Source organism: Arabidopsis lyrata (genome assembly GCF_000004255.2).
Source record: "Arabidopsis lyrata subsp. lyrata unplaced genomic scaffold ARALYscaffold_3, whole genome shotgun sequence".
NCBI lineage: Eukaryota > Viridiplantae > Streptophyta > Magnoliopsida > Brassicales > Brassicaceae > Arabidopsis > Arabidopsis lyrata.
This window is the reverse complement of record NW_003302553.1, coordinates 19,352,430-19,378,691: the sequence shown is the minus strand read 5'-3', so window position 1 is coordinate 19,378,691 and position 26,262 is coordinate 19,352,430. Positions and strand designations below refer to the sequence as shown.

General features: G+C 33.3%; 4 protein-coding genes and 1 long non-coding RNA gene across 6 annotated transcripts in view; 1 reads left to right on the top strand and 4 right to left on the bottom strand.

The window, feature by feature from the left end:
- Positions 1-3,833: 3,833 nt before the first annotated feature.
- On the top strand, positions 3,834-8,133 carry LOC9319921 (vacuolar-sorting receptor 4). The gene is made up of 12 exons (XM_021031726.1): positions 3,834-4,368; positions 4,944-5,636; positions 5,732-5,820; positions 5,917-5,986; positions 6,060-6,143; positions 6,348-6,424; positions 6,486-6,567; positions 6,926-7,008; positions 7,098-7,164; positions 7,253-7,381; positions 7,534-7,643; positions 7,759-8,133. Exons 1-12 carry the CDS (start codon positions 4,068-4,070, stop codon positions 7,855-7,857), a joined length of 1,884 nt encoding a protein of 627 aa, XP_020887385.1. The 5' UTR covers positions 3,834-4,067; the 3' UTR covers positions 7,858-8,133.
- LOC9319920 (F-box protein At2g14710) lies at positions 7,980-9,463 on the bottom strand. The gene is given in 3 exon segments (XM_021031727.1): positions 7,980-8,934; positions 8,936-9,125; positions 9,127-9,463. Coding segments are annotated over 3 exon segments (1,032 nt in total). The 5' UTR covers positions 9,372-9,463; the 3' UTR covers positions 7,980-8,337.
- A 3,266-nt stretch (positions 9,464-12,729) lies between these two features.
- Positions 12,730-14,014, bottom strand: LOC9319918. The gene is made up of 3 exons (XR_002333393.1): positions 13,720-14,014; positions 13,514-13,622; positions 12,730-13,076 (listed from the first exon to the last, which is right to left on the bottom strand). It is a non-coding gene; the product is annotated as an uncharacterized LOC9319918 (long non-coding RNA).
- Positions 14,015-21,612: 7,598 nt separating this feature from the next.
- Positions 21,613-22,229, bottom strand: LOC9319917 (protein RALF-like 29). Its single transcript, XM_002883804.2, has one exon. The coding sequence runs from the start codon at positions 22,016-22,018 to the stop codon at positions 21,743-21,745; it is 276 nt and encodes a 91-aa protein (XP_002883850.1). The 5' UTR covers positions 22,019-22,229; the 3' UTR covers positions 21,613-21,742.
- A 2,617-nt stretch (positions 22,230-24,846) lies between these two features.
- LOC9322001 (F-box protein At2g14710) overlaps positions 24,847-26,262 on the bottom strand; it is a 6,889-nt gene continuing 5,473 nt past the window's right edge. The window contains exon 2 of one of the 2 annotated variants that reach the window (XM_021033050.1): positions 24,847-26,018. In XM_021033050.1, the coding sequence (XP_020888709.1) occupies positions 24,970-26,018 (1,049 nt within the window). In that variant the 3' untranslated portion in view covers positions 24,847-24,969. Of the gene's footprint in view, positions 26,064-26,262 lie in introns of those variants that run through there. The other variant, XM_021033051.1, reaches the window with a different exon arrangement.

Below are 26,262 nucleotides of genomic sequence, written 5' to 3'. Positions count from 1 at the left end.
ACTTAACCCATCCGTTAGCGATACTCAAATCCTCTCAGTAATCATTGATGGGTTTCTCTTCCTTAGTCTTTTTTTGTTCTTCATTAGGTTTACTTGGGTATTTTCTCGGTCATTCTTCACACGGTCATTTATACATATGTGAGGATAAGTACAATGTAAATAGTTTCGGGAAAATTCCCAAAAAAAACCTTAATTATTTTTTATTTGGACGTTTAATACTCAATTGTTTTCGGTTGGAATAAAAATACACATATTTATTAAATGGTGTGATTTAATACCCAAACAATTAAATATTGTTATTTTCATATTCACGAACTCACAACAAAAAAAATATTTTTTGGGAATTTTCCCAAATAGTTTCCTTTAATTCTATTATATATGATGCAACATATATCAACTGATGGATTTTTCATTTGGTTTTTGATGATTTTAAGCATTTTTCTTATGATGTTATATAATTATCAATCTTATATTATACAACCACTCATTATTTTTAAGCATTTTATATTTTCGTTTGACAGATTAAAGGATTAGAATAAGGATTAGAGCGTTGTTGATTCATTTGAGTACATTGGTTACATTACTTAAAACAAAAAATTATTCATGCTTTTGAGTTATTCAGTAGTATTTTAATCTATCTTAAAAACCTCTATAAATTAATACTCTATAAATTAATAACCTCTCTAAATTAATAAATTCTTCTGGTCCCGAGTTGGGACCAGTGTAAAATATGACATAAATCGATAAATTAATAAGATAATAATTTTTTTGAAAATCTCATGTAAACATATGGTCTCATCTATATCATAAATTAATAATTGTATTAACTTATCAATATATATATATATATAAACACATTATATGAACTTATATATGTTATATATGAATTACTATGATATATATTAAAAATATTATATGTAAAAAAATTGATGAAATATGACTCTATTATTCGAAAAAAGTATGTGTTATTTTTTAAATTTAATAATTGTTTCTCAACTTGTAATTAGTTTTTAAATAATATTGTTTATAAAGAAAAATTTTATTTTTAGATAAATTTTTTTTTGTAAAAATTACAAAATTAGTAAAATCTCTCTATAAATTAATAATACCTCTCTAAATTAATAAAAAATTTTGGTAATTTATAGAGGTTTTACTGTAATTCATAACCTTATAAATTATTTCGTTATGCCATTGGCATTGATTGAGATTTGAGACATCGTCAGCAAACCTTTGTAAAATATACCTTCAAATTTATAACCAAAAAAATAAATACATATTTTTCTTTTGTTTTCATAGTTTGTGTAGTGATGCGACTATGATTTTGTTTTTTTTTTTCATTCCCAAACTAAACCTAATAAATCATACGATATGTTTTTTCTGGAAGAAAAAATGTCACAGACTAACAGTGAAGGAAAAAAGTTTTCTTTTTTTCTTTTTTTTTTGAAAAACCCTTTGACAAAAAAAAAGGAGATTGTAAACCAACAAAACGTATTATTTTCTATAATATATTCATGTTTCATTTCACTAAATATAAATTACATCATTGTATATTTTGTTTTGCAAAAAAAAAGTAAATTAATGCAATACACATTCATGGAATGCATGTGAGGATCGAAATGCTTTAACAAAAAAAAATGTGAGGATCGAAATGAAGATCTTACGGTGACGATATACTTTTCTTTTTGCCTCTTTCCATGTGATAAAACAATTATTTTAAATATTGATAATAAAAGATGTTATTTTTAAAATCTTAGCATTAGTTATTTTCTCTGTGAATTATAAATTATAATGTTGACCAAAGTAGAATATAGATAGTTACAAAAAAAAAATCGTATTTTAAAACATGTTTTGAAACCTACCCAAAATGATAACAAATTGAAAGAAAAAGATGTGTGTTTTTGGTGAAAGTTTTGGATTTTAGGAACAATTGAGTTTGAGTGGAGTATTTTTTGTTAAAAGAGTTTGAATGGAGTTGTTATCCTAAATTTTTTGAAATTGTTAATGCATAGAAGAGAAGACAAATATCACAAAAGGTCATTCAAACCGGATGCACAATCAGACCCGACAAGGACATATATTCATTGTTTGAACCATATAAACTCAACAACAAATATTCAAGGCATGAAACTACTTGGAAACTATTCTCACCTCAGCTACAAAACACCTCGAAAAAGAATCACAAAGGAGTTATTCAATTTACATATTGGGTGATTCCCAACTTACCCAATTTAGACATACACGGGTTCAATGGAGCTTTCCGACCAAACCAAGAAGAATTAAGCTACGAATCAATTTTTTTTTACAATCACATAGACTCATGGCGACTTGGAATCAAGTCAATACCAGTTTTTGGTTGGGAGATATTAATTTTCTAAACGGAAAGATCCTAGGCATGCCTTATTTGGAACTTGTCGGCTTTGGGAGACTTCATTCACATGTTTGGAGTTCAGGAGAGTTTCTACTTCAACTAGAAGCTCCTAATAACACCTCAAGCTTCATTCCCAGCCATTGGATCAAGTAGATTCAATTTTGGCCATCCATACACCAACACTTTCCATATCTGCCACCAAGAGCGTTCAAAGTGTTCACATTGCAATAGCTCCTTCGTGATCTGATTGGGAGCGTATTAAAGACCATCCAAGTGACTAAGAAGGTTTCAAAGAAGCTCACTTATCCAGCCAAACCGTCCAGATACAAAGGAGACATCACCTTCCCTTATTTGGCCAAGATTCTCGCAATTAAGCTTAATTAACGGCTATATTTTCATAAAGCACAAATCTCTTGAGTTATTTTGTGTATTTTCTATCTTATTTTAGCTTTTATGACGTTTCCCCTTGAGCCTATAAGCTCAGCTTTTGTGTCATTTGTATTCACCCTTGGTCATTGAAATTAATAGAAATTGTTCTTTTTGTCAAAGTTTGAGTACTTTGTTTGTTCTTTAGTACTTAGTGAGTGATTCACGTGGTGCTATTGAACTCTACAGATTATGATTGTTTGAGTGATTCAAACCTTCTTATTCCGTCCATTGATTGAGCGAGTCAATCTTCTATCATCCCTTCCATCTCGACATCATTCCACCTTACGCAAGGATTAAGATTGGAATCCCTTCCATCTTGACATCATTCCACCTTACGTAAAGATTAAGCTTGGAATCTCTTGATCATTAGTTGGAGTGATTCCAATCTTATATCAAAACATGAACTCAATAACTAAGTCTAAGTCTAGTCTAGTCATGTTTAGGTTTACCTGCAAAGTGTACAACGATATGAGAAAAAAATTTCAGGAAAATAATCATAGGAATTACAAACTAATTCTAGGAAGTATAAACAAATAAAACAAGACCACACAATTCACTAAAAGTCTTAAACTAATATATGTGCTAATATTAGAGGCAGATCTAGGAATTCTTTAATTGGGGGCTTATGAATTTTTTTAATGGGATAGGGACAACTAAATAAATTTACACTAATTAAGAAAATAAAATTAGACGGAACACGTAATCTCGTCCGTATGTAATTTCGCCTCTATATAGTGTTGAAAAATTCGCCAGATCTAAGTTATACTTGTTTTTTCTTAATAAAAGAGACTTTAATTATATAAACTTTTAATATATAAAAATCCATATAATATAATTACTTAAAAAATATTTCTAATATATTGAGATTTATAAAAGAAAAATTATGTTTTAAAATAAAAAATACATTATAATTTATTTATTTGTTGATGGTTGTGACAAATCTTTTTTTAATACAGTATTTAGTTATTTGTTTTTACATTGTCTCAATAGAATTTTATAATGAGTATCGTCGTCGATATGTGTTTGACTTTGAATAAGCGTCTTCTCTAGTCTTCCACTCCCATCTAAGACGTTGAACAAACAAATCTCTCGATTTTCTCGGAAAAAAAAACACTCGAGAGAGAAACTTGCCCCAACTACGAATCTTCGATCATCGAGAGCACATACAAAGACGAAGATTCCAAATTCAATCATCAATCATCTCTTTTGAATGATCCTTGCTCCTGAAATTTGTTGTTGATCCTTTGAATTTGAGGCGGAGATCTCGAAGATGAAGCAGCTTCTGTGTTATCTTCCATGGCTGCTTCTCTCTCTTGTGGTTTCCCCTTTTAGCGAAGCTCGATTCGTGGTGGAGAAGAATAGTTTGTCGGTGACATCGCCGGAGAGTATAAAAGGAACACATGATAGTGCAATTGGTAACTTTGGGATTCCTCAGTACGGCGGAAGTATGGCTGGTACGGTGGTTTATCCCAAAGAGAATCAGAAATCGTGTAAGGAGTTTAGCGATTTCTCGATTTCGTTCAAGTCTCAGCCTGGTGCTTTACCTACTTTCCTCTTGGTTGATCGTGGAGGTACTTTAATCTTTTTTCTATCTCAAATTCAGAACTTGACTTGATTTGATTTTATTTCCTTGTATGATTCATACTTTCCTCTTCCTGTACCATTGCAAGTTTACATTTTTCCGGCACCCTTTTGGTTTTCAATTGGCAATTTGTTGGTTCTCTCATTGATTTGAGTCAGTTATTGTATTTGAAGATTGATGTTAGATTTATGTAATTTTGAATTTTAGTTGAATCCCTAGTTAAGTGGTCTTCGTTATCAGTAAGTAAGAGAGTTTAGTTGGTAAGTTTTGATGATGGTGTGGTTTAGTGAGAAAGTACTGCAATTTTGTTGGTTTCCGATTGATTGAGTTACTTATTTATTTGTATCTGAAGATTTAGTCCGAGATATGTGTTCTCGTCAGTAAGTAAGAGATTTCAGTTGCTAGGTTGTGATGAGAAAGTTTACTGGCTTTCTTCTTAATTGGTTCGTTGAGTATGTGATGGTTGCAGAACTTGTCTTAGTTTGACTGTTGTGTATAATCAAGTCATATCTACATTTACTTAGCTTAATGGTGGGCGATTGGTTACTTTTTGTTGTTGTGTAGATTGTTTCTTCGCTTTGAAGGTCTGGAATGCACAGAAAGCTGGTGCTTCTGCTGTTCTTGTGGCTGACAATGTTGATGAACCTTTGATTACCATGGATACACCTGAAGAGGATGTTTCTTCTGCTAAGTATATTGAGAATATTACTATACCTTCTGCTCTTGTTACTAAAGGTTTTGGTGAAAAGCTGAAGAAAGCAATTAGTGGAGGTGATATGGTTAACTTGAATCTTGACTGGAGAGAGGCTGTTCCGCACCCTGATGACCGTGTTGAGTATGAGTTGTGGACCAATAGCAATGATGAATGCGGGGTTAAGTGTGACATGTTGATGGAATTTGTGAAAGATTTCAAGGGCGCGGCTCAAATTCTTGAGAAAGGAGGTTTCACGCAGTTTAGACCTCATTACATCACCTGGTATTGTCCTCACGCTTTCACGTTGAGCCGACAGTGCAAGTCTCAATGTATCAACAAGGGAAGATACTGTGCTCCTGATCCAGAACAGGACTTCAGCTCAGGATACGATGGAAAAGACGTGGTTGTGGAAAATTTGAGACAGCTTTGTGTTTTCAAGGTGGCAAATGAAACCGGAAAACCCTGGGTCTGGTGGGATTATGTCACTGATTTCCAGATCAGATGCCCCATGAAGGAGAAGAAATATAACAAAGATTGTGCTGAGTCTGTTATCAAATCTCTTGGTGAGTGTTTCTTTCTTCTTACATAAACAAAAATTTCACAGTGATGTTTTTTTTTGGGATGAATGAAGTCGTATTTTCTATATATTTCTCTACAGGAATCGATAGTAGAAAGATTGACAAGTGTATGGGAGACCCCGATGCTGACTTGGACAACCCTGTTCTAAAGGAAGAACAAGACGCTCAAGTAAATTACTCCTTTTACTTCTGAATTTTCGTCCAGGCATCTCACAGTTATGTTCTTTAAGTAACCCGTTTGGGATTGACATATTATATTATGTAGGTTGGCAAGGGTACAAGGGGTGATGTTACCATATTGCCTACCTTAGTTGTCAACAACAGACAGTACCGAGGTTTGTCCCGCAGTGTTCAACTTAAGACTTCAATATATGTAGTTTAGCTTGTTATATAATCGTTCCCTTGCAGGCAAGTTGGAGAAGAGTGCAGTACTCAAGGCTCTATGCTCTGGTTTTGAGGAGTCAACTGAACCAGCTATATGCCTCAGCACAGGTATGTTTTACATACCCTTACCCCGAATATCCAACCCGGTACTCAAAACACCTAGACTAGGATTTTCCTCTTTATAATCGTATTTTTAAATTTCATCCCCAGTGGTCGGTCATCAAATTAATGGCTGGAATGTACACCAGTGATTACACTTAAAACACTTATTGTGAAATTTTTGAATTTGCAACCTTCTATTGCATTTGACAGATATGGAGACAAATGAGTGCTTAGATAACAATGGTGGTTGTTGGGAAGATAAATCAGCCAACATAACTGCTTGCAAGGTACATTGTGATATTCCTGGGATGAATTTCTTTTATATCTATTAATCTGGTTAATTTGCAGGATACGTTTCGTGGAAAAGTATGCGTGTGTCCTATAGTTGATGGTGTGAGATTCAAAGGGGATGGTTACAGCCACTGTGAGCGTAAGTGCTCGGGTCATCTTTTCAATAATTTTTATGATTATGTAGACTTATGTTATTACATACAGTAGCAATTGAGAATAGCAAAATATTAGTCAAGTTTCTTACAAAGTAATATGTTGTGGTCTTACAGTATGGCAAGAATATCATATAATTTCTAGTCAGTGAATTGTAAAACGAATGTTTTATTTCACGTCTCTGATGAAATTCAAAATATGATCTTGGCTGCATGATCACAAGAACTTTCATAGCAAAATATACTCTTAGCTGACTTCAATGGTGTGTTCTTTGCCTTTGTTGTTGTTGTTGTGCTTCTGTTGGATCACATTTTCATATGTATTATTTGGTGGTTGCCTTGCAGCAAGCGGGCCAGGGAGATGTACAATCAACAATGGAGGTTGTTGGCATGAAGAGAGAGATGGACATGCGTTCTCTGCTTGTGTGGTTAGTGTTTCTTCTGCGCTTTGACTCGTTTTCAAGCACAATCTCACCCTATAGTAAGATACTTATGTCTCAACTTGTAATACCTTCAGGACAAGGACAGTGTGAAATGCGAGTGTCCTCCAGGATTTAAAGGAGACGGTGTTAAGAAATGTGAAGGTTAGACCTCTGTTAAAACTTGGGTTACCATTTGATTTTGTTTTATTTCATAAACATCTTTTAAAGATTTTCGTACTTGATTCACTAGACATTAATGAGTGCAAAGAGAAGAAAACCTGTCAGTGCCCGGAATGTAGCTGTAAGAACACCTGGGGAAGTTACGAGTGTTCTTGTAGTGGGGACCTTCTCTACATGAGAGACCATGACGCTTGCATCAGTGAGTTTTCATCATCTTAAATTTCTACAATTTTATAGATATGCATATGTGACAAACACTGAAAAGAGTACTGGTGCATACAAATAGCCTCTGTAATTAGAAACGTTCCCTCTCTCTTTCAACTGAAATTGGTTCTTTTGTCTGAAATTTAGGCAAGACGGGTTCACAAGTGAAATCAGCATGGGCGGCTGTTTGGCTTATTATGTTATCATTGGGACTTGCAGCTGCTGGTGCATACCTCGTTTACAAATATAGATTGAGGGTAAGCTTTTTATTCCTCTCTCTTCTATTTGTGGTAAAAGCAAAAGATTAATGTTTTATGTTTTGGTTGCCTGAGATGTCGCTTAAAACATAGTTTTATGTTCATGGATTTACAGCAATACATGGACTCAGAGATCAGAGCCATAATGGCACAGTACATGCCACTGGACAGCCAACCCGAGATCCCGAACCACGCGAATGATGAACATGCCTAAGAGAGCGAAATGGTCCATATATCTATTTATTCCCCCGGAAAGGAATCAAGGCGAAGCGTTCTTTTAATTGATGTGGCCCTTGATGCCGGTGTTTTTTTTTCGCATCTGTATCTCTGTAACTCTTTGTACCAAACAGTGTATCCTATGTTCTTGTCACTTGTGTCCATGTGACTTCTGTAATAGGGAAACTTCGATGTAGCTTCGGAGAACTGGACAAGCTAGTCAATAGAATCAAAACATCAAAGTTTTAAAGTTAAATCTTTTAGTCTTGGACAAGTTCGGCTCTTTAGTCTAAGGATATTTGTATTTAACAAACCCTGGATTTAGGTAAAACCGAAAAGACACTTCATTTTTCTTATGATACTAACAGTAACACAAGTGATGAATAGTTTTGCTTAAACAAAGAAGATGGTACCAAAATTCAAATCAACTTTAGCTTTCTCTATAACGTACCAAACAAGAGTCAAACATGTAATAAAACTAAACGTGTAATTCTGCCCGTTCTTCTCTTCGGCATCGAGCAGGAACCGGTACCAAACTGGGGACAAAGGTACAGTGCAAAGGCCAAGGATCAACCACACAATCTATACGATTTTTACTGATCAACTTATTATCCCCCAATATATAGATCCAAGCGTAACCAGTGTTGTCCCAAGAGCACACCACGAGCCTCTTATCTTCGATGAAGTAACTTGGATCAGTGTAGGTTACGGTGTCTACTAAATCCGGCAAGTTAGGACTTGAAAAGGTCATGAAATTCATCCAAACCACATCATCACCATCCTCATGGTTAATCTTGTTCACAGTCACCCAAATCTCAATCTTCTTTGTTACCATGCATTGCTTTAGCAACGAAAACCGATCTCCCCTAAAGACCCTAAGGACAAGAGCATCGCTACTATTATGGTTTCTCCCGCATGGTAGATCACAAAATCTTATGAATAATCCGCTCGAAAAATCAAATTTTCTAATGTGGTAGCACAAGGGAACGGTCTCGTCATGAGAACAAACCCAATACAAAGTTCCATTCAACGATACCACACTTTCAACGTATACCCAATCATCATCATCACTCATCAGGTTCTGGCTCATGGTCTATCCACACATCAGAGGCAAAGTCATAGATTGTCCACAAGTCATCTTTGTTCCGAGGGGACGAAGCAGCGATCTTGTAATTCTTATTGTCATATCCTATGCCTTCGAATTGCATACCTGAATGTTTTAAACTCGGCTCGATCCATCTACTATGTCCCAGCCAAGGATTCTGAACCGGGAGTACCTAATGTTAACTCACGTACCACTATCACGGGATCGATGCTTACCGAATAAACCATGGATTCGGTTGCTAGGATGAATCGAAACGTCATCCTGTGGTGGTTCATGAACGTCTTGTCGTCGAAAAGAGCGTTCCATTGTTTCGATACGGTTCTGAAGCGAACAAGAGATTTAGGTGGGACACGAGAGAGTATCTCTTCGATCAACTCCCATGGAAGCTTCTTCAGATCAACTCCCATGGTTTGTCTTGGAAGAAGAAGATTACGAAGAAGAAGACAGTACTCAATAGTGCGGTCGTGATATGAGCGATCGGCTTCGTCAATCTACTTGTTCGCATGCCTTCACCATTTTCTTGGAGATCGATGTCTCAAAAATCTTTTGTTTTGAAGATGATGTACAAATGACTAAAATGCCCTCAGTGTTAGCGATATCAAATTCTTGAAGACTTTTTTGGCTGTGTTTTACGTTCTTCATGCTTGCATATACATAATTCAAATCAATACAATCACAAACTCTTATGTATAAATTATAATCACAAACTCTTATGTATAAATTATAAGGGTGAGTTTGTAAAGTAGTACGTTTCCAGAACATAATTATAAAAGTAGTCACCTTACTATTCATAATTGGTGAAACCCCCCGTTTTGACTGTGTGTAATAGAGTCCTTCCTCTAATAGAAAAAAAGAGAATTGGTATTAGTGACAAAAATGTCCTTCTGTCTAATAATCACAAGTTTCGACGGCGTCTCGTTTCTCTCTTCACTCTATCTCTACAACTCCCATTTTTGTATCTCTGCAACTCCATCTTCGCTCCATCTCTGCAGCTCTCACCTCTTTCCTCCACTCTCATAGCTTTTTCTCGCCTGTTATCTCTCTTGCAAAAACCAAAGGTTTCAATTTTGGGTCCAATGATATCCTTTGCTCTTACGATGTCTACACCAACCAAGACTCTTCTAATCGTCTTAACTCCGTTCTTGCAATCGCTACCAACTCGAAGAAGGTAAACAAAATACAACACTCAGATTTCGCCTTTCATTTGTTTTTAGTTTTGGGCTTTGCTCAATCGAGGATTTTGTTTGATTTTTGGGAATCTAGGGTTTTGATTTTTGGATTGGTCGATCAGCCATTAATGAGTGATACGAGTAATTAAACACAATTTCTGGTAGTCAATCACGAGACTTGTCGTCTTATTGGTGAGCTAATTTACCTAGTTTCCTCTTTACATGGTCGGCTTCTCCTTCCATTTACAGCTTTCAGATCTTGGGGATAATTGACTTTCACCCATAAAAATTGTTGAAGGTTCCCTTGTTTAATTTGTTTGGTTTTTTAATCTGAAGTAATATGATATGCTGATTAGATTAATTGAAACGTATGGACATTCCCTGTTGTTGTATTTCTGTTAATTAAGTTGTGACTTATGAGGAGCTATGTTCTGATGAAATAGTTTGGCTATGAAACTAATACCACTTGGAACTAGAGCTTGGTCCTGTGTGATTGCCCCTCTTTTCAATTGGAAGAAAATTTCATCCATTTGATCAATGATACTGAGCGAGTCCTTGTTCATTATTTTATTTTTTTCTTGCAGGAATTCCATAAAACCAAATTGGCAATTTCTAAAATTAACCAATTGGAGACATGAGATCAGAGTTGACTCAGCATGGCAAGGAACATGTCGCCGCCACTCCCTGTTCAAGAGTCTAAGAAGAATGAGAACACCTCAGATGCCCACAACTAACTGATTGCACTTGCTTTGCCTCACAAAATAGCCCCACAGCCACAACAACATTATTACATGCCTCCTCCTAAACAACTTCAAAAAGAAAAGAAGAAAAACCCGAAGATAAGAGTTCGAGGAAAAAGAAGAAAAGAAGAAGATAAAGAGCATATATGAGAAGAGATGAGAAAAAAAAGAACTATTGCACGTAAGGGAGATTTGGTAAAAGAAAAATGTAACTTATAGGTGTGCATATTCAAACCCAAATTGGTAAGTGTTTTATCAAACAAGAATTATCCCTTCCTCATTCAATTTCCAATTCCAGAATTTTATATGCCTAACTGGTTTTGCATTTGGAAACACATTTCTAAAGCATGGACACTTATGCTACTTTTGTTGAAGGTGAATACGAGTTCTAGTTGTTTGTTAAAGACTTATATATAAGTTGTGTAATATTTATGTAGTCTGAATTGGTAGGATATTATGTGTGTTGTGTACTGGTTCTGGTATTTTGCAACGAACTTATAATTTATTAACATATTTAGTTATCCACAAAAATGTTATATATCAATTATGATTTCCATAAGTTTACCAAAATCGCAGTCTGTACATATAGTATGCTGTACAGATTAGCTGTACGAAATGCTATCTGTACAGCCACCATGCTGTACGGAATGCTATCTGTACAGCATAAGATATGTACAGAACGCTATCTGTACAGCATGAACATAATACTATCTGTACAGAAACCTGGCTGTACGAAATGCTATCTGTACAACACAAGATATGAAATCTGAATTGGTAGGATATTATGTGTGTTGTCTGTTGTGTACTGGTTCTGGTATTTTGCAACCTGGTACGTTATGCTATCTGTACAGCCACCATAGATGTGAACAGAATACTATGTGTACAACAATATGGCTGTACGGAATGCTATCTGTATAGCATAACCCTAACCGAATGCTATCTCTACGGAATGCTGGTACGTTACGCTTATCATTTTAACCTAACCCTAACTGAAACCCTCATAAATAAACTAAACAAATATATAGGAAATCCAACACTACCAATTTAAAAAACAATATTATTTTCTGTGTGTCTAAGTGATGTACAGATAACCTCTTGCTGGCATCTGTACAGCATAAGATATGTACAAAATGCTATCTGTACAGCATGAACAGAATACTATCTGTACAGAAGCCTGGCTGTACGAAATGCTATTTGTACAGCACAAGATATGAAATCTGAATTGGTAGGATATTATGTGTGTTGTGTACTGGTTCTGGTATTTTGTAACATGGTACGAAATGCTATCTGTACAACCACCATAGATGTGAACAAAATACTATATGTACAGCAACCTGGATGTACGAAATGTAATCTGTACAGAAGCCATTCACATATGAACTAATTTGCTGGAGAACCCATGTCCGAATAGTTTTTCCCTACCTTCTCTTTGCAGCATATTTCCTTTCCTTCTCTCTTATCCTTCAAAACTGTACCTCTTCCTCTTTCTCCTCATTTCTTTTCCTGTCTTCTTCTCTTCTCTTTCTCTTTTCACTACTTATTAAAGGATGCAAAGATAAATCGCTACAACCTCTGGTTTATTGATCCCGCTGCACTAAGTCGCTACAACCACTGGTTTGAAATCTTGAAATTTCCGGATGACATTCTTAACTCGTCATATTGATATATGTGCATTAAATCGGTCATAAATGTTGAACTACTGCTCTGATTGGCCTGAAATCACCGCCGTTGGAAAGCTAACTCAATTTCCTATAACTTTTGTCAAGGGCTCTGAAGCTAAATCTTAAGGTAAGGCTTTCGTCCGAGTTATCTTTTAGACACTGGATCATCATTTCTCATAAGGCACACAAAATATATACCCAAAGACAATATAAGAGTATATCAACAAACTTTAAAATCTTCCAATCACAATGAATGAAATCAGAACTAGAAAAGGCTTGTAATCTTAGAAAAAAAAAAACAAAATGGTAGGCATATTGAAACCATCTAACAAATCACAACAACATTTTCACATAACTAAAATGAAAAAAGCTTCAAATTTAAGCTAAAACCATAAACTGGAATCAGATTCATCTTGAGGAGTACATAGAGGACGTGATAACACAGAGTCATGCAATGAAGACATTATACCCAATAGTTGTAATGAAACTGGTGGTAAACGAGCCATCTGAGAAACGTAAGAGGAGGCAATTCTTACCAACACCTGGTACATGAAAGAAAGTGATAGAGAAAACAAAAGTCAGATAAAACAGAGGCTTTATAATAATCCATTGGAACATAGTGAAACAGTTACAACATTCAACAAAAGGAATATTCAAATCAATTTGGCTAAACCATTTGCGACATTAACCTCTAGAGAATATCATGAAATAGCTACAACATTCATATTTGTGATTTGTGATTCTCCATCCTAATACCAAACTAGTAAGACTATTGAACATCATATGCTCACAACTGTAAAAATAAGATCCAAATCATAGTAAAGTTGTGTTACTCAAATCACTGATGTCTCCGACCAAACAAAACTTAAAGCGTATCAACAAACAAAAATCGAGAGAATCAACAAAAAGAAAAAAGATATAGATTGAATAAAATGCAGGGAACAAAAGTAGGATTACGATCTGAATGAAGAAAACCTACCGCTGTCTCCGATCAGCAGAAGTTTAATGAGGAAATCGTAATCAGCACGAGCTCTAGCAGGAGGAGCAGCCATTGTTTAAAAAATCAAGTATCGCCGAGAAACGAATCACTGGTAAGCAAAGAGAGAGACAAAAACTGAGACAATGGAGACAAAATTTAAATCGAGAATCAATTATGTAGACCATAAATTCGAAAGGAGGAAGTACCAGATCTACTCGGGGAAGATAGATCGTCGGAACGGAGCAAGACAGTAACCGGACGGCCGTTGAATTTTTTTCTTCTCTCGATCGGCTTCGTCGGAGTCGTCGGAGAAGACGAAGAGAAGAAGAGAGAGAACAATTTTTTTTTTTTAATCTTTCTCTTTTCCCTGTAAAATGAAGGAAGCCCTCAAAGCCATTGACGAATTGATTGTATAATTATTTGATAGAAGTAAGACTAATTGCAGAGAACATCCATCGATTTTCATCTTTTGGAGAAGACGAGACTGGAAAAAACAAAAATTTGTTTTAATTTTTAGATTTGGCAATAAACATGTCTCAATGGCAAATATTGTAAATATCAAAGCTTTTTGAGCGTCATAGAGTCTTGCAAACAGTTGCTACAGTGTGCAAGCGGGGATACATCTAATTATAAATAGTGTTTGTACCACTTTTCCCATTAAGTTTCAAAAACGTACTCTTTTCCAAATTATCCCAAATTATAATCACAAACTCGATACAATCACAGATATACTAGAAGGACACTTGACTCTATATACTTCAGCTCCTTATTGCTGATCGAGTGCCCGAGACCAGGATATGACTGCAGATAAACAAAGCTCCTTAGACGAATATTGGTACATTAGATTTCTATCATCAATTTATCTCGAAAAAGATTATTGCTTTTAATATACCTTGAATTCACAGGTAACACCCGCTTCTTTAAGAAAAGGAAGAGCAGCTTGACACTAGCCAAAGTCAATGCTCGTGGAAGAAATCTTATTAGGAGCTAAAGAACATTGGTTTGTGTCGAATCATATAGGTTGAGTTGAACATGATAGTATTCCTCATACTCTATGTGAACAACACCTTGCCACAGTGAAACCAAAGGGCTACTAAAGAGCTAAGGAGACTAGTAAGTAGGATTAAGCAAGTGTCCCTCGTCTTGTTGAAGTGTCTCTACTAAATAGAAAAAACTCCTTTCACTTTTTTTTTTTTTTTTTTTTGACTATGATGATCCCTTCTTATTTGATTGATGCTTTGGAAGTATTGGTCTTATCAAAAATATAAAAAAAATGTGGTGGTGTCTTCCATGTGCGCACACTTGTTTATCCTTTTTTTTTTAGTTGAAAGTTAGATGATAATAAGGCACAAATCGTTGAAGAAAAAAGGAAAATTTGAAAGAAAAACGCATGATATAGCAAAAAATCGAAAGTGGTGGTTTAGCATAGGGTTTAGAAACGTTTTTGGTTTTAACTTTTTTTAAAAAAACGTAGACAACGATTTCTAAATTATATAGATCATGATCTAAACAATTAACATCCATTTAAAATGTAATCTACAATAAATATTTAGTTTTATTTTCTGAAGATTTACTTTCTATATTTAGAGAATTCTAAAAATTTCAGAAAACAAAATCTACAGTATCATAGAATTTACATTCTAAAAGAAGATTACAATTTCTAACGATTGCAGAAGATGTAGTAATTAGTAGAATGACTATTCAAAAAAATTTAGAACATAGACAAAGTGTAGAATGCATGTTCTAAATATTTTAGATATATGATTTTCGGACTTTTAAAATTTTCAGAACAGAAAACTAGTCTAAAATATGTAGAACATGTACGAAAATGTAGAATACACACTCTGACTTTCGCAGAACTCTAGAAAACGTGTTCTAACAAAATTAGACGAAACTTTATCTATAAAAAATCAACTTTATTTCAACCAAATCTAAAAAATTTCACTTCAAATCACCTCTACTCTTGTATATCTACCTGTTTTTCTGATAATTTTTTTTTTAAATGTTTAAAATATGGTGTAGGGGTAGTTTCGTCCAAAATGACAATTTCACGAAAAAGGTATATATGGACAAATTTTTAAGTAGATATTTTTTTTTTTTCAATTTTCTCTTGATAGGTATAATGACCAAACAAAAATAAACTATATAGGTATCGGCGCTATATATATGCAGCATGGAGAATAGGTAAATTTTTATTTGCTAGTTAACGTAATAATAATAGAATAATAGTAGTATTTTTGGTTTAGTTTACTCTATATTTTTTATTATTTAATTTAGTATATGTCATATTACGATCTAGATCTGCAGTCGGATCAGTAAACCTAACGATCCAAACACTAATCCGTTTTGGGCTCAATCTTAATATTAGTATTACTGGTTGAAGCGGTTGTGTTTAAAAATATTGATTCAAACTGAGGACCCATCACTAATTTGTTTTGGATCCAATATTAAAATTCGTTAATTATAAATTTTTTAAAATCCAGAAAACAAACCAGCAAAATCTAAAATGGACAATCTAGAGGATTGATTGTTCCATAAAGAAGATTAAAACATGGAGACCCGCTTTCCCCTTATCTATTTGTTCTTTATAGAGGTTTTAATTGCAAATATTTGGAAATCTGAACGAGATTAGTTAATCTATACTAGTATTTTTGTAACACTTTGGTGACGGGTGGGTAAAAATGCTTCCGGGTATATCGGATATCCGACCCGTTTTTAAAATTCTTTCACAAAAAATTTGTTGGGTCGGGTTATATTTAACCCAACTCATACACCGGATATTCCATATTTAATAATTTAGATATTTAGAAGATTTGATTAAGATTTATAATTATGATTCTCCTATCATCTTTGTTTGATTTGTTTTTAACTGTTTTGAATCATCATATAATACATAAAGTGAAAAACAAAATCAATTTTTTTTTCTGCATATACCGTGATTCGAAATTTTAAAAACGGACATATATTATCCAATTGACGAAAATGTGTGTTCAACGTTCAACATCGATTAATATATTTAGACAATGATTCAGAATCATATCATAAATAAGAACATTAATAAAATAAATGAGTTTTTTGGCCAGACGGGTTTGGCGGGACGGGTTTTTGAATCAACAATAATAAAAAGATTAAAATATCATTAATCCGCCGCTTCAATACGGATTAAATCTTTTTTTTTTAATACCACAAATATTAGACATATTAAATCAGTCTCATTTAGAAAAGATTGTATAAAACCAAAAATTGTCCCGTGGTATAATGTCCCGTGGTCTTAGAGGGTGATATGATTTGTAAACTTTTATATATAATAAATAATCATTAAATTTTAAAATAAAACAAATCACGGGACGGGTTAAGAAATTACGGAACGGGTTATATTTTGGAAAAGATTTATGGCAGACGAATTTGAATCAATATTTATATACCGCTTTAATACAGGTTAAATTCTCAGTTTATTAATAATTGTCTCGTGGACTCGTGGTATACCGTTACTTAATAAAAATTGTAAACTATAATATAAATAAATATGTTATAAGGAGATACAATTTACAAAATATTTTTATAGTAATTTTAAAATTAAATCATCCCGCGGTCTACCGCGGGTTAAAATCTAGTAACAGGTATAAAGGTGATGACTGCAAGTCCTTCGATATCTTATCTATTATTTGCGGATGACAGTTTGTTATTTTGTAAGACCAATAAAGAACAATGCATAATTACTTTAGGGATTCTAAAACAATACGAAAAAGTCTCGAGACAACAAATAAATTTTGTAAAATCCTCACTTCAGTTTGGTGAGGTAGAGGAGTCTACAAAAATAGAGTCAAAATCAGTCTTGGGCATTTCAAATATTGGTGGCATGGGTACGTACCTCGGTTACGGAAATCTAATACAAAAAAATTCTCTTTCGAGAGATATATTGCAAAACATAATCAATGAATGGTCGGCTAAGTTCCTCTCAAAGGGAGAAAAAGAGATGATGACTAAATTCGTAGTTGTTGCACTACCGACCTATGCCATGTACTGTTTTTGGCTTCCAAACGCAATCACGTCGAAAATCACGAGTGTAGTAGCAAAATTTTGGTAGAGTAAAAATGGTCAATCTAGCTTAATGCATTGGCTAGCATGGAATAAGCTTTGTGGTAGTAAAACTGATCGTGGATTGGGCTTTCGAAATGTGGATGATTTTAATAGAGCTTTACTAGCAAAACAATTAGAACTGTTGATTTCGGTTCCTAATTCGCTCCTTGGAAAGGTATTTAAAGGACGTTATTATCGGATATCTAATCCTTTGACATCGATAAAATCATACTCACCATTCTATGGATGGAAAAGTATAGTTTCTGCTAGATCTCTGGTTAACAAAGACCAAATAAAACGAGTCGGGTCCGGCGATTACACCTTAGTATGGGAGGACCCATGGATTCTAGCTCTTTTCCTGAAACCAGCAACTAAGTAATGGTACACTCCTTGTACCATCGCTCAATGTTAAAAATCTTATTGACGTTTGGACTAATTCTTAGAACGTTAATATGTTACAAGCTACCTTTGATAAGGAAGATGTTATGTTGATAAGTGTCCTATCTTTGGGTGACCCAACTAAACTTGATATTCTATGGTGGTATTTTACAAAATTCGAAAAATACAAGGTTAATTCTGGATAGCACACGGCCTAGTTACAAATTCCAGAAGGATTTGGGCTCCATAGTTTTGGCCATGACATTAAAGCTCGACAAGCTTAGACTTGGAAAGTGAAATGTCCGCCAAAACTAAAAAACTTTATGTGGTAAGTCATAACCGGGTGTGTATTGGTAATGACTAACCTTCGAAGACATGGTATCAATTGTGAATCAGTTTGAGCTAGATGTGGGGATATGGAGGAAACAATTAATCATGTTTTTTTTTAATGCCCCCCAACGCGCCAGACATTGGCATTATCACAAATTCTAATGGCCAGAGGTATCTTCTCAACATGGTCCTTATATATGAGCATGGATCATTTATTTTGGAGGACTCCCCTGGATTCTATACATCTTTGTTTTCTTGGATTATTTGGTACTTATGGAAAGCTCGAAATGGAAAATTTTATGAAAACACGGATAACAATCCGATGGAGGTGTTGAGATTGGCGGAAAATGAAGAGCAAGCCTGGGAATTACCTCAGGTGGAGATTAATGAGGAAACTCAGGGATCAATGGTGTTAGATAATCAACATAATTCGAGAGTCGGAAGACTCAGGCCACACATCTCTGGTTATCGTTGTTTTATAGATGAGCTTAGAAAGATTGTGATAAGTTTTTAGGGACTGGATGGTAATGTACGTCACGACATGGGAACCCTCCAACCATGAGTTCTGCAAACCTTAGACGAAGTCTTACGCCACTACGTACGGAGGTGGAAGCATTCATCTGGGCAATGAAGTTTATTATTGGAGCATACAAGTGAAACATAGCTTTTTCACATAATGTTCCAACCTAGTGAAGATTGTGTTTTCCCCCAATGATTGGCCAGCCTTTTCAATATATTTGGAAGAAATTCAGAGTGACAAGGAGGAATTTTAATATTTTTTTTTAGCTTTGGTTGCTCGCAGTGCGAATGTTAATACAAATAATTTGGCACGAAAAGTTTGTACCCAACCGCATTATATCACTTATGTAAGCAATGTTCCCCATCAATGGCTTCTGTGATCTAATCATTTAAAGATGTTAGAAAAAAACCAAGTAAAATCCGCATTGACCCATGATAATTTTTACTGGTTGAAGCGGTTGTTTTTTAAGAATCTTGATTCAACTTTCAGATATTTTTTTGCTTTTAATTGTGTATACTATATTGAATAAATATGTTATCTGTGATTTAGGGTTTTGAAAACGGAAATTTGTTTAACTTACTATGAAACTTCTATGTTGTTCCATTTTCTTGAAAATTTTAAAATAAAAGTATATTGTTATTTTTGGGCACAAACAATTCTTAAATTGAATCCTAAATATAATTTTTCTATTTCTATTTCATATCCATTTCTTGTTTAGATTTATTATTAAAATCTATTTTTTTTACTGAATAATATATATTATTATTTGAATTTTTCATATAACCACATAATTTATTTGAAGTTTTCATCTAACCCTAAAAATTTATTATTATTTGCTTGTTTAGTTACTGTTTTTATTAATCATATATATAATTAGAGAGTCATCTCTCCATCTAAAGTGTCTACATTAAAAATATTATTTAATTCAAATTTATTTTTAATAAATGAAAATTTTTTAATTACATAACAAAAGAGTTAAAGGGGTGTTTCCAAATATATATATATAATTAGAGACTTTTCCCTCCATCTATGATGTCAACATCAGCATTCATGTCATCACATTTTACTATTTCTATAGGCTCCACATATCTTATTTATTAAAATAAATAACAGTAAAAATAAATTTAGTCACATACTTTACATTAAAAAAACAATAGTTTACAAAAAATAAATTACACATGAAAAAATGAAAAACAAATATACAACGCAAAATTTGAAAATTTTGAAGTGAGATTGGAAAAATATTTTAACATGTAATGAATGTGGAAGTCGAAACTAACACAATCGAGATTTGTCTAGGGTTTTAATTTAGGGATACGATTTGCGAGAATTCTCAAAGAACGACAGAATCAATTGATACCAAAGATGGTGTTCTTGATATTATTAAGAAAAAGATGACTTTGATCGTACAAGAGTTTGATCGTAAAAGAAAAAGATGTTTGTGCTGTGAGAGCTTTGCGTAGTGTAAATTCTAGAGTGATATTGCTCTCCCCCTCTACGAGAGCCTTGAGTCTCTTTATATAGGGGTGATAAACCGCCTCTCCAGCGATATTCTCGGAAGATTTCCATTTATCTTGAAGTCGGCGTAGAATATCGCGGTTTTAGGATAGTTTCCTTATTCCTCGGAGTTTTTTGGAAGATTTCCTGATTTGAGTTGATACTTCGTTATTCTTCTTTATCATTTCCGGGTTTATCGGAAATGATCCTTCTTTTTCGGAAATGATGCCTTGCTTGGAAATGATACTTTAAAGACTAATATTTACTAAGTCTTTACCTCGGGTGATGATGAAGACTCAGCCTCGGATAACTTGTGCAGTTGGCTCGGAGATAAGAGTAGCGCAGCCCGGGCTTCCGAAGGAAATTGGCTCGGGCACACGGGAGGAGTCAGCTCGGGCGTCCTGGCATGAACCAGCTCGGGTACCTAAAGTAAATGGGCTCGGGCACTCGAAGAGATCCGGCTCGGGTTCACCAGCTTGCTGGCAGATCCCGAGCAGGCTACAGGCGTTCCCCGAGGCGACCGTTGTGCTGACCCGAGGTGAATGGTACTTTGCACCGAGGTGATGGCTTGCTTCCTCCGAAGTGGTTGGTACGCTTCCCCGAGGTGATCTTCAGAAGTTCCCTGAGGCGTCCGAATCCAGCTCGGTGCTAGGGATGGAATCCGACCCCAACAATGATAAATATTTTTTAATTGTTAGAGATAGGATAAAAGAAACTTATCATAAATTTTGATGGTACAACAATTAAAAAAATAATTAAACATGAAAAAAAAATAAGAAAATATACAACCTAAAATATGAAAATTTTGAACTAAGATTGGATAGATATTTTTAAATGGTTAGAGACAGGGGCGGACCCATTCAGGGGAAAGGAGGGTCAAGTGACCTGGATAAAATAATTATACTTGTCTTATGTATTAGAGTTCTTAAAAAGCAAGCAACAGTTTTGGTAATTTTATGCTTATTGACACCCCATTACCCATGTTCGATTCCCCGGTTTGACACTTTTTGATAAATTTTTCTCCTTTCTTTTGTTTTATATAGGTTTTTGTTGGTCGAAAAGTAGTGAAAACCACAATATTTTTTTCAGATTCATTGTACTTGAATAATATTATTATGCGATATACTAAATAATATAGTTTCATATTTAAATGACCCGGGTAAATATTTTTTCTGGGTCCGCCATTGGTTAGAGATAGGATAAAAGAAACTTATCATATATTTTAATGGTACAACAATTATTTAGTAGAATAAAGAAAATAAGAGTTAAATACAACATCAATGCGAACATTTGATTTTTTGCCATGTAAATGAAATTTCTTTGATAATTAATTGTGATAAATAGTTGGTAGGGAGATTAATGGGAACGAATTAAAATATTAATAACTTTATCCATCTCTGTTTTCTTAACAATTAATATAGTGTTTACATTGGTGGTATTTCCAAAAACTTTTTCAAAGATGATACTCGTACAGAAAAAGTAGAACGGCGGCATCTATTGGCAATACTACATCCTCGCGTATACGGATTCGCTGGTATGCGCTTATAACATGCAGCGGTAGGAAATCTTGGATCACAACCATTACCTAAATCTCTTCTAATTGGATAGTGAATATATTTTTTTTGCGCATCAATGCAACATATAAACACGCATAATAAAATCAAAATTGTCACAAACGTAACCTCTTTTGTTTTTATCATAATTTTAGGATTTGGATGTAATTATATTTGGTGGAGAGATTGGAAAAGCCACTTCGTATATATAGTGCAAGAGGATAAGTTATAGTTTCACTAGCTTTAAAACAAAAGTCAAATTAAATACAAAAACCGAATTGGTGTTACAGTTTCCGTTTCAGTTTTTTTTCTTCAATATATACATTTTGAAATATTTGACAATATTGAGGTTTTAACAATATTTTTCTGTTTGGTTTAATTTCAATCAGTTTTTGTTTTGGTTAAAAGGAATATCAGTCTCCTAATATTAGCTACTACAAGAAAACATCACAATTACCGACGACGGTATTCATCGGAAATTCGTCGGAAATGTATGACCTTTTAAATATGTGAAAGTGTATGACCGTTTAACTTTCATACAGTTTTAGAAAAACCCAACATATTTAATAAATCAATTTTAAAACTAAAATGTTTTAATGTTTTAAATATGATCAATCTTATACATTTTTTGCAAAAATTCAAATTGTATTATTACGTGTAACATATTTCATAGTTTCTTAACTATAATATTAATACATTTGTATTTAAATTAAAAAATTTAATCATAAATAACAATATTTATAAATATGTATGTATAGAATATATTTTAAATAAATTTTAATTAGATAGACTCTTAGGTGGACGTTGATGTGGACGTTGATGTGGATGGCGATGTGGATAACTTAGATGGAGAGAGAAATCTCCTATTATATAATGAACAAAGATTGAAGAAAATATTTTAACATATAATGAGTAAATATTTTTTAATGATTAGAGATAGGAGAAAAGAAACTTATCATATATTTTAATGGTACAACAATTATTTTGCATAATAAAGAAAAGAAGAGTTAAAAAAAATAAGAATTAAAAGGTTTTTACTAAAAAGTAATTCATTTCACAAAATACACATTAAAAATTTGAGAATATATTTGCTAATGTTAAAGTATCAATTCATGATACCGATTAAAAAAATAAGAAGACTTGAGTACATATTTTATTTGTAATTATTATATAATATAAATAGTTAAATTAATAAATTTGTCTATATTATTAATGTTTTCTAAATTCAAAAGTGGAGGTTTTTTTTAATAAAAAAATGAATACCTAAGAAAGAAAAAAATAAATATTAATCAGTATTTAGGAAATTAACATAGATTGAAAAAATAAGGTGATTTGAAATAAAACAAAAAAAATTTCCTAAACATCACAAATAAAAACAAAATAATCTACTCGAATAATAATCTGTGCAATAATAATAATAATTATGCTTAAGAATGCTATCTGGGAATCATAGATGATAAAGAGAGAATTTGTAGTGAAAAGTGTGAGAAATTATTTACTATTTTGGAAAGATAATGCACATGAGTAAAAAAAAAATTAAAATTCAAATGATTAGATTTATACTAAAAAAATCGCATTAGTAAAAGTTTTAAATTAAAATCCTCCGCAAAGCGCGTGTACATAATCTAGTCCTTATAAATCCTTGAACCAGTAACAATTATATATACAAAGGAATGAAGTGTTTATTAGTATAATATTTTTAATATAATTACTGTATTTGATAATAATACAAACATTATGTATTTGTCGTAAAATTAAATATTAAATATTTTTCATCTAAATAGTTCTTATATTAGATCATAAAATCTTTAAAACATAAATATTATTGATCATTGTAAATTGTGTTTATAAGATATTATTATTTGATATTTCAATATATTAAGATAGTGTAATATTTGTATTATTATGATATTACATATAAAAATTATTTTAATTTTTTTGTCAGTTAACATTAACGCCGCTATTATCACTTTTAACATTCTTATTGTTTCTTAGCACTACAAAAGTCGTTACCACATTTCACCAGTTCAGTTCATATATTTTTCTATATTATTGTTATACACAAAATTTCAAAAATAATATAATTTAAGAAGATTATGCACTTATGCATTTTTTTTTTTTAAGGAAAAAATTTTTAATGAAATAAAATAATTAGACCAATATAGTTTACAACTAAATCCACACAATGCGTGGGTCAATTTTTAGTAATTAAAATTTTGAATTTATTTGAGAAGGTTATTTTTTAATTTAAGAAACAAAAATATTAAGAAAATCTTCGAAAATAATAAATTATTAAATTTAAAATGATACTTATAGATTAAATCTTATTTACAGATATATATATATATATATATATATATATATATATATATATATATATATATATATATTTGGTTAAACAACTGGTTCATTCGTTTGAGGGGAACGGCTACATTCTCCTCTGTCTGGCTTTTCAAGCAACATTATATTACTTATGGCGGGAACGCAATGAGCGAAAGCACAACAAGCATTACGGGACTCACACCGAACTTGCTTGCACGATGGAGAAGACAATAAGGTCGCGAATCATGTCTTTGAGATACACTGAAAACCGGAAGATAAGAGGGCTGCTGCCTGCTGCAACGATTGTTCAGTTCAAGACTTAATCGATCGTAGCTTGAGGCTCTGCTTTTAAATTTTATGCTCTGTTTTGTGTAAGTCTTAGGAAACTCTATAACTATTGTAAATAGCCTTTGATTCATAAATTAATTTCACATTTCATAAAAAAAAAAAAACCAAATGGTTCATTAGACGTTTTCTTTGATGAATTAATTCAAAACATTTTCTTGATTGGATCATTTGTATGTAAGAAATGTGATGTATTTGCGAGGTGGATTACGAAAACAATATAACCAATGTACTGGTTATTATCAAGATGAACATTCAACAAGAATACGTGAGGGAAAATTAGTAAATTATCTAATTTAAGCAAAGAAGATGGTAATGAATAAAAACACCGAGATTCAAATCAAATTTAGCTTCTCTATAACGTACCAAACAAGAAGCCAAAAAATGTAATAAAACTAAACTTGTAGTTCTGCCAGTTCTTCTCTTCGGCCTCAAGGAACCGGTACCAAACTGGGAATAAAGGTACAGTGCAAAAGGCAAGGATCAACCACACAATATATATGAAATTTACTGATCAACTTATTATCCCCCAATATATAGATCCAAGCACGACCAGTGTCGTCGCAAGAGCACACCACGAGCCTTTTATCTTCGATGAAGTAACTTGGCTTAGAGTATAAATCCGGCAAGTTAGGACTTGAAAAGTTCATGAAATTCATCCAAACCACATCCGCACCATTTTCATTAATCTTGTTCTCGGTCACCCAAATATCAATCTTCTTTGTTACCATGCATTGCTTTAGCAACGAAAACCGATCTCCCCTAAAGATCCCAAGGACAAGAGCATCCCCATCATGGTTTCTCCCGCATGGTAGATCACAAAATCTTATGAATAATCCGCTGGAAAAGTCGAATTTTCTAATGTGGTAGCACAAGGGATCGGTCTCGTAATGAGAACAAACCCAATACAAAGTTCCATTCAACGATACAACACTTTCAATGTATATGCTACCGCCATTACCAGGTTCTGGGTCGTGGTCTATCCACACATCAGAGGCAAATTCATAGATTGTCCACAAGTCAAGATTGGGATATTTGATCCCAGGGGACGAAGCAGCGATCTTGTAAGTCTTATTGTCGTATCCTATACCTTCGAAATTCATACGAGAATGTTTTAAACTCGGCTCGATCCATCTACTTTGCCCCAACCAAGGGTTCCAAACAACGGCTCCATTATTCTTGCCACATAGCAACAACCCATTGCAATCAACCAAGTTTTTAAGTTTGAAAGCTAACCCGGGAGTACCTAAGGTTATGTCACGTACCACAACAATTACGGGATCGATGCTTACCGAATAAATCCTGTATTTGGTTGCTAGGATGAATCGAAACGTCATCTTGTGGTTGTTGATGAACGTCTTGTCGTCGAAAAGAGTGTTCCATTGTTTCGATACGGTTCTGAAGCGAACAAGACATTTAGGTGGGACACGAGAGAGTATCTCTTCAATCAACTCCCATGGAAGATGCACCATCTCTTTAACTAATTTTGGGTTTTTACTTTCCCTTGGTTTCTATCTTTTTTAGTTTCTTAATCTCTATTATATATTAAAAAAAAATTAACATTAACTTTGTCAAATGCCATATCATATGCCACTGACATATATATAATAGACAACAAAAATATACTCCCTCCGTATTTTAATAAGTGTCGTTTTAGAATTTTTATTTTTTTGAATTGGATGTCGTTTTCAAATTTCTATGCAAAATTTATTACTTTTTAATGT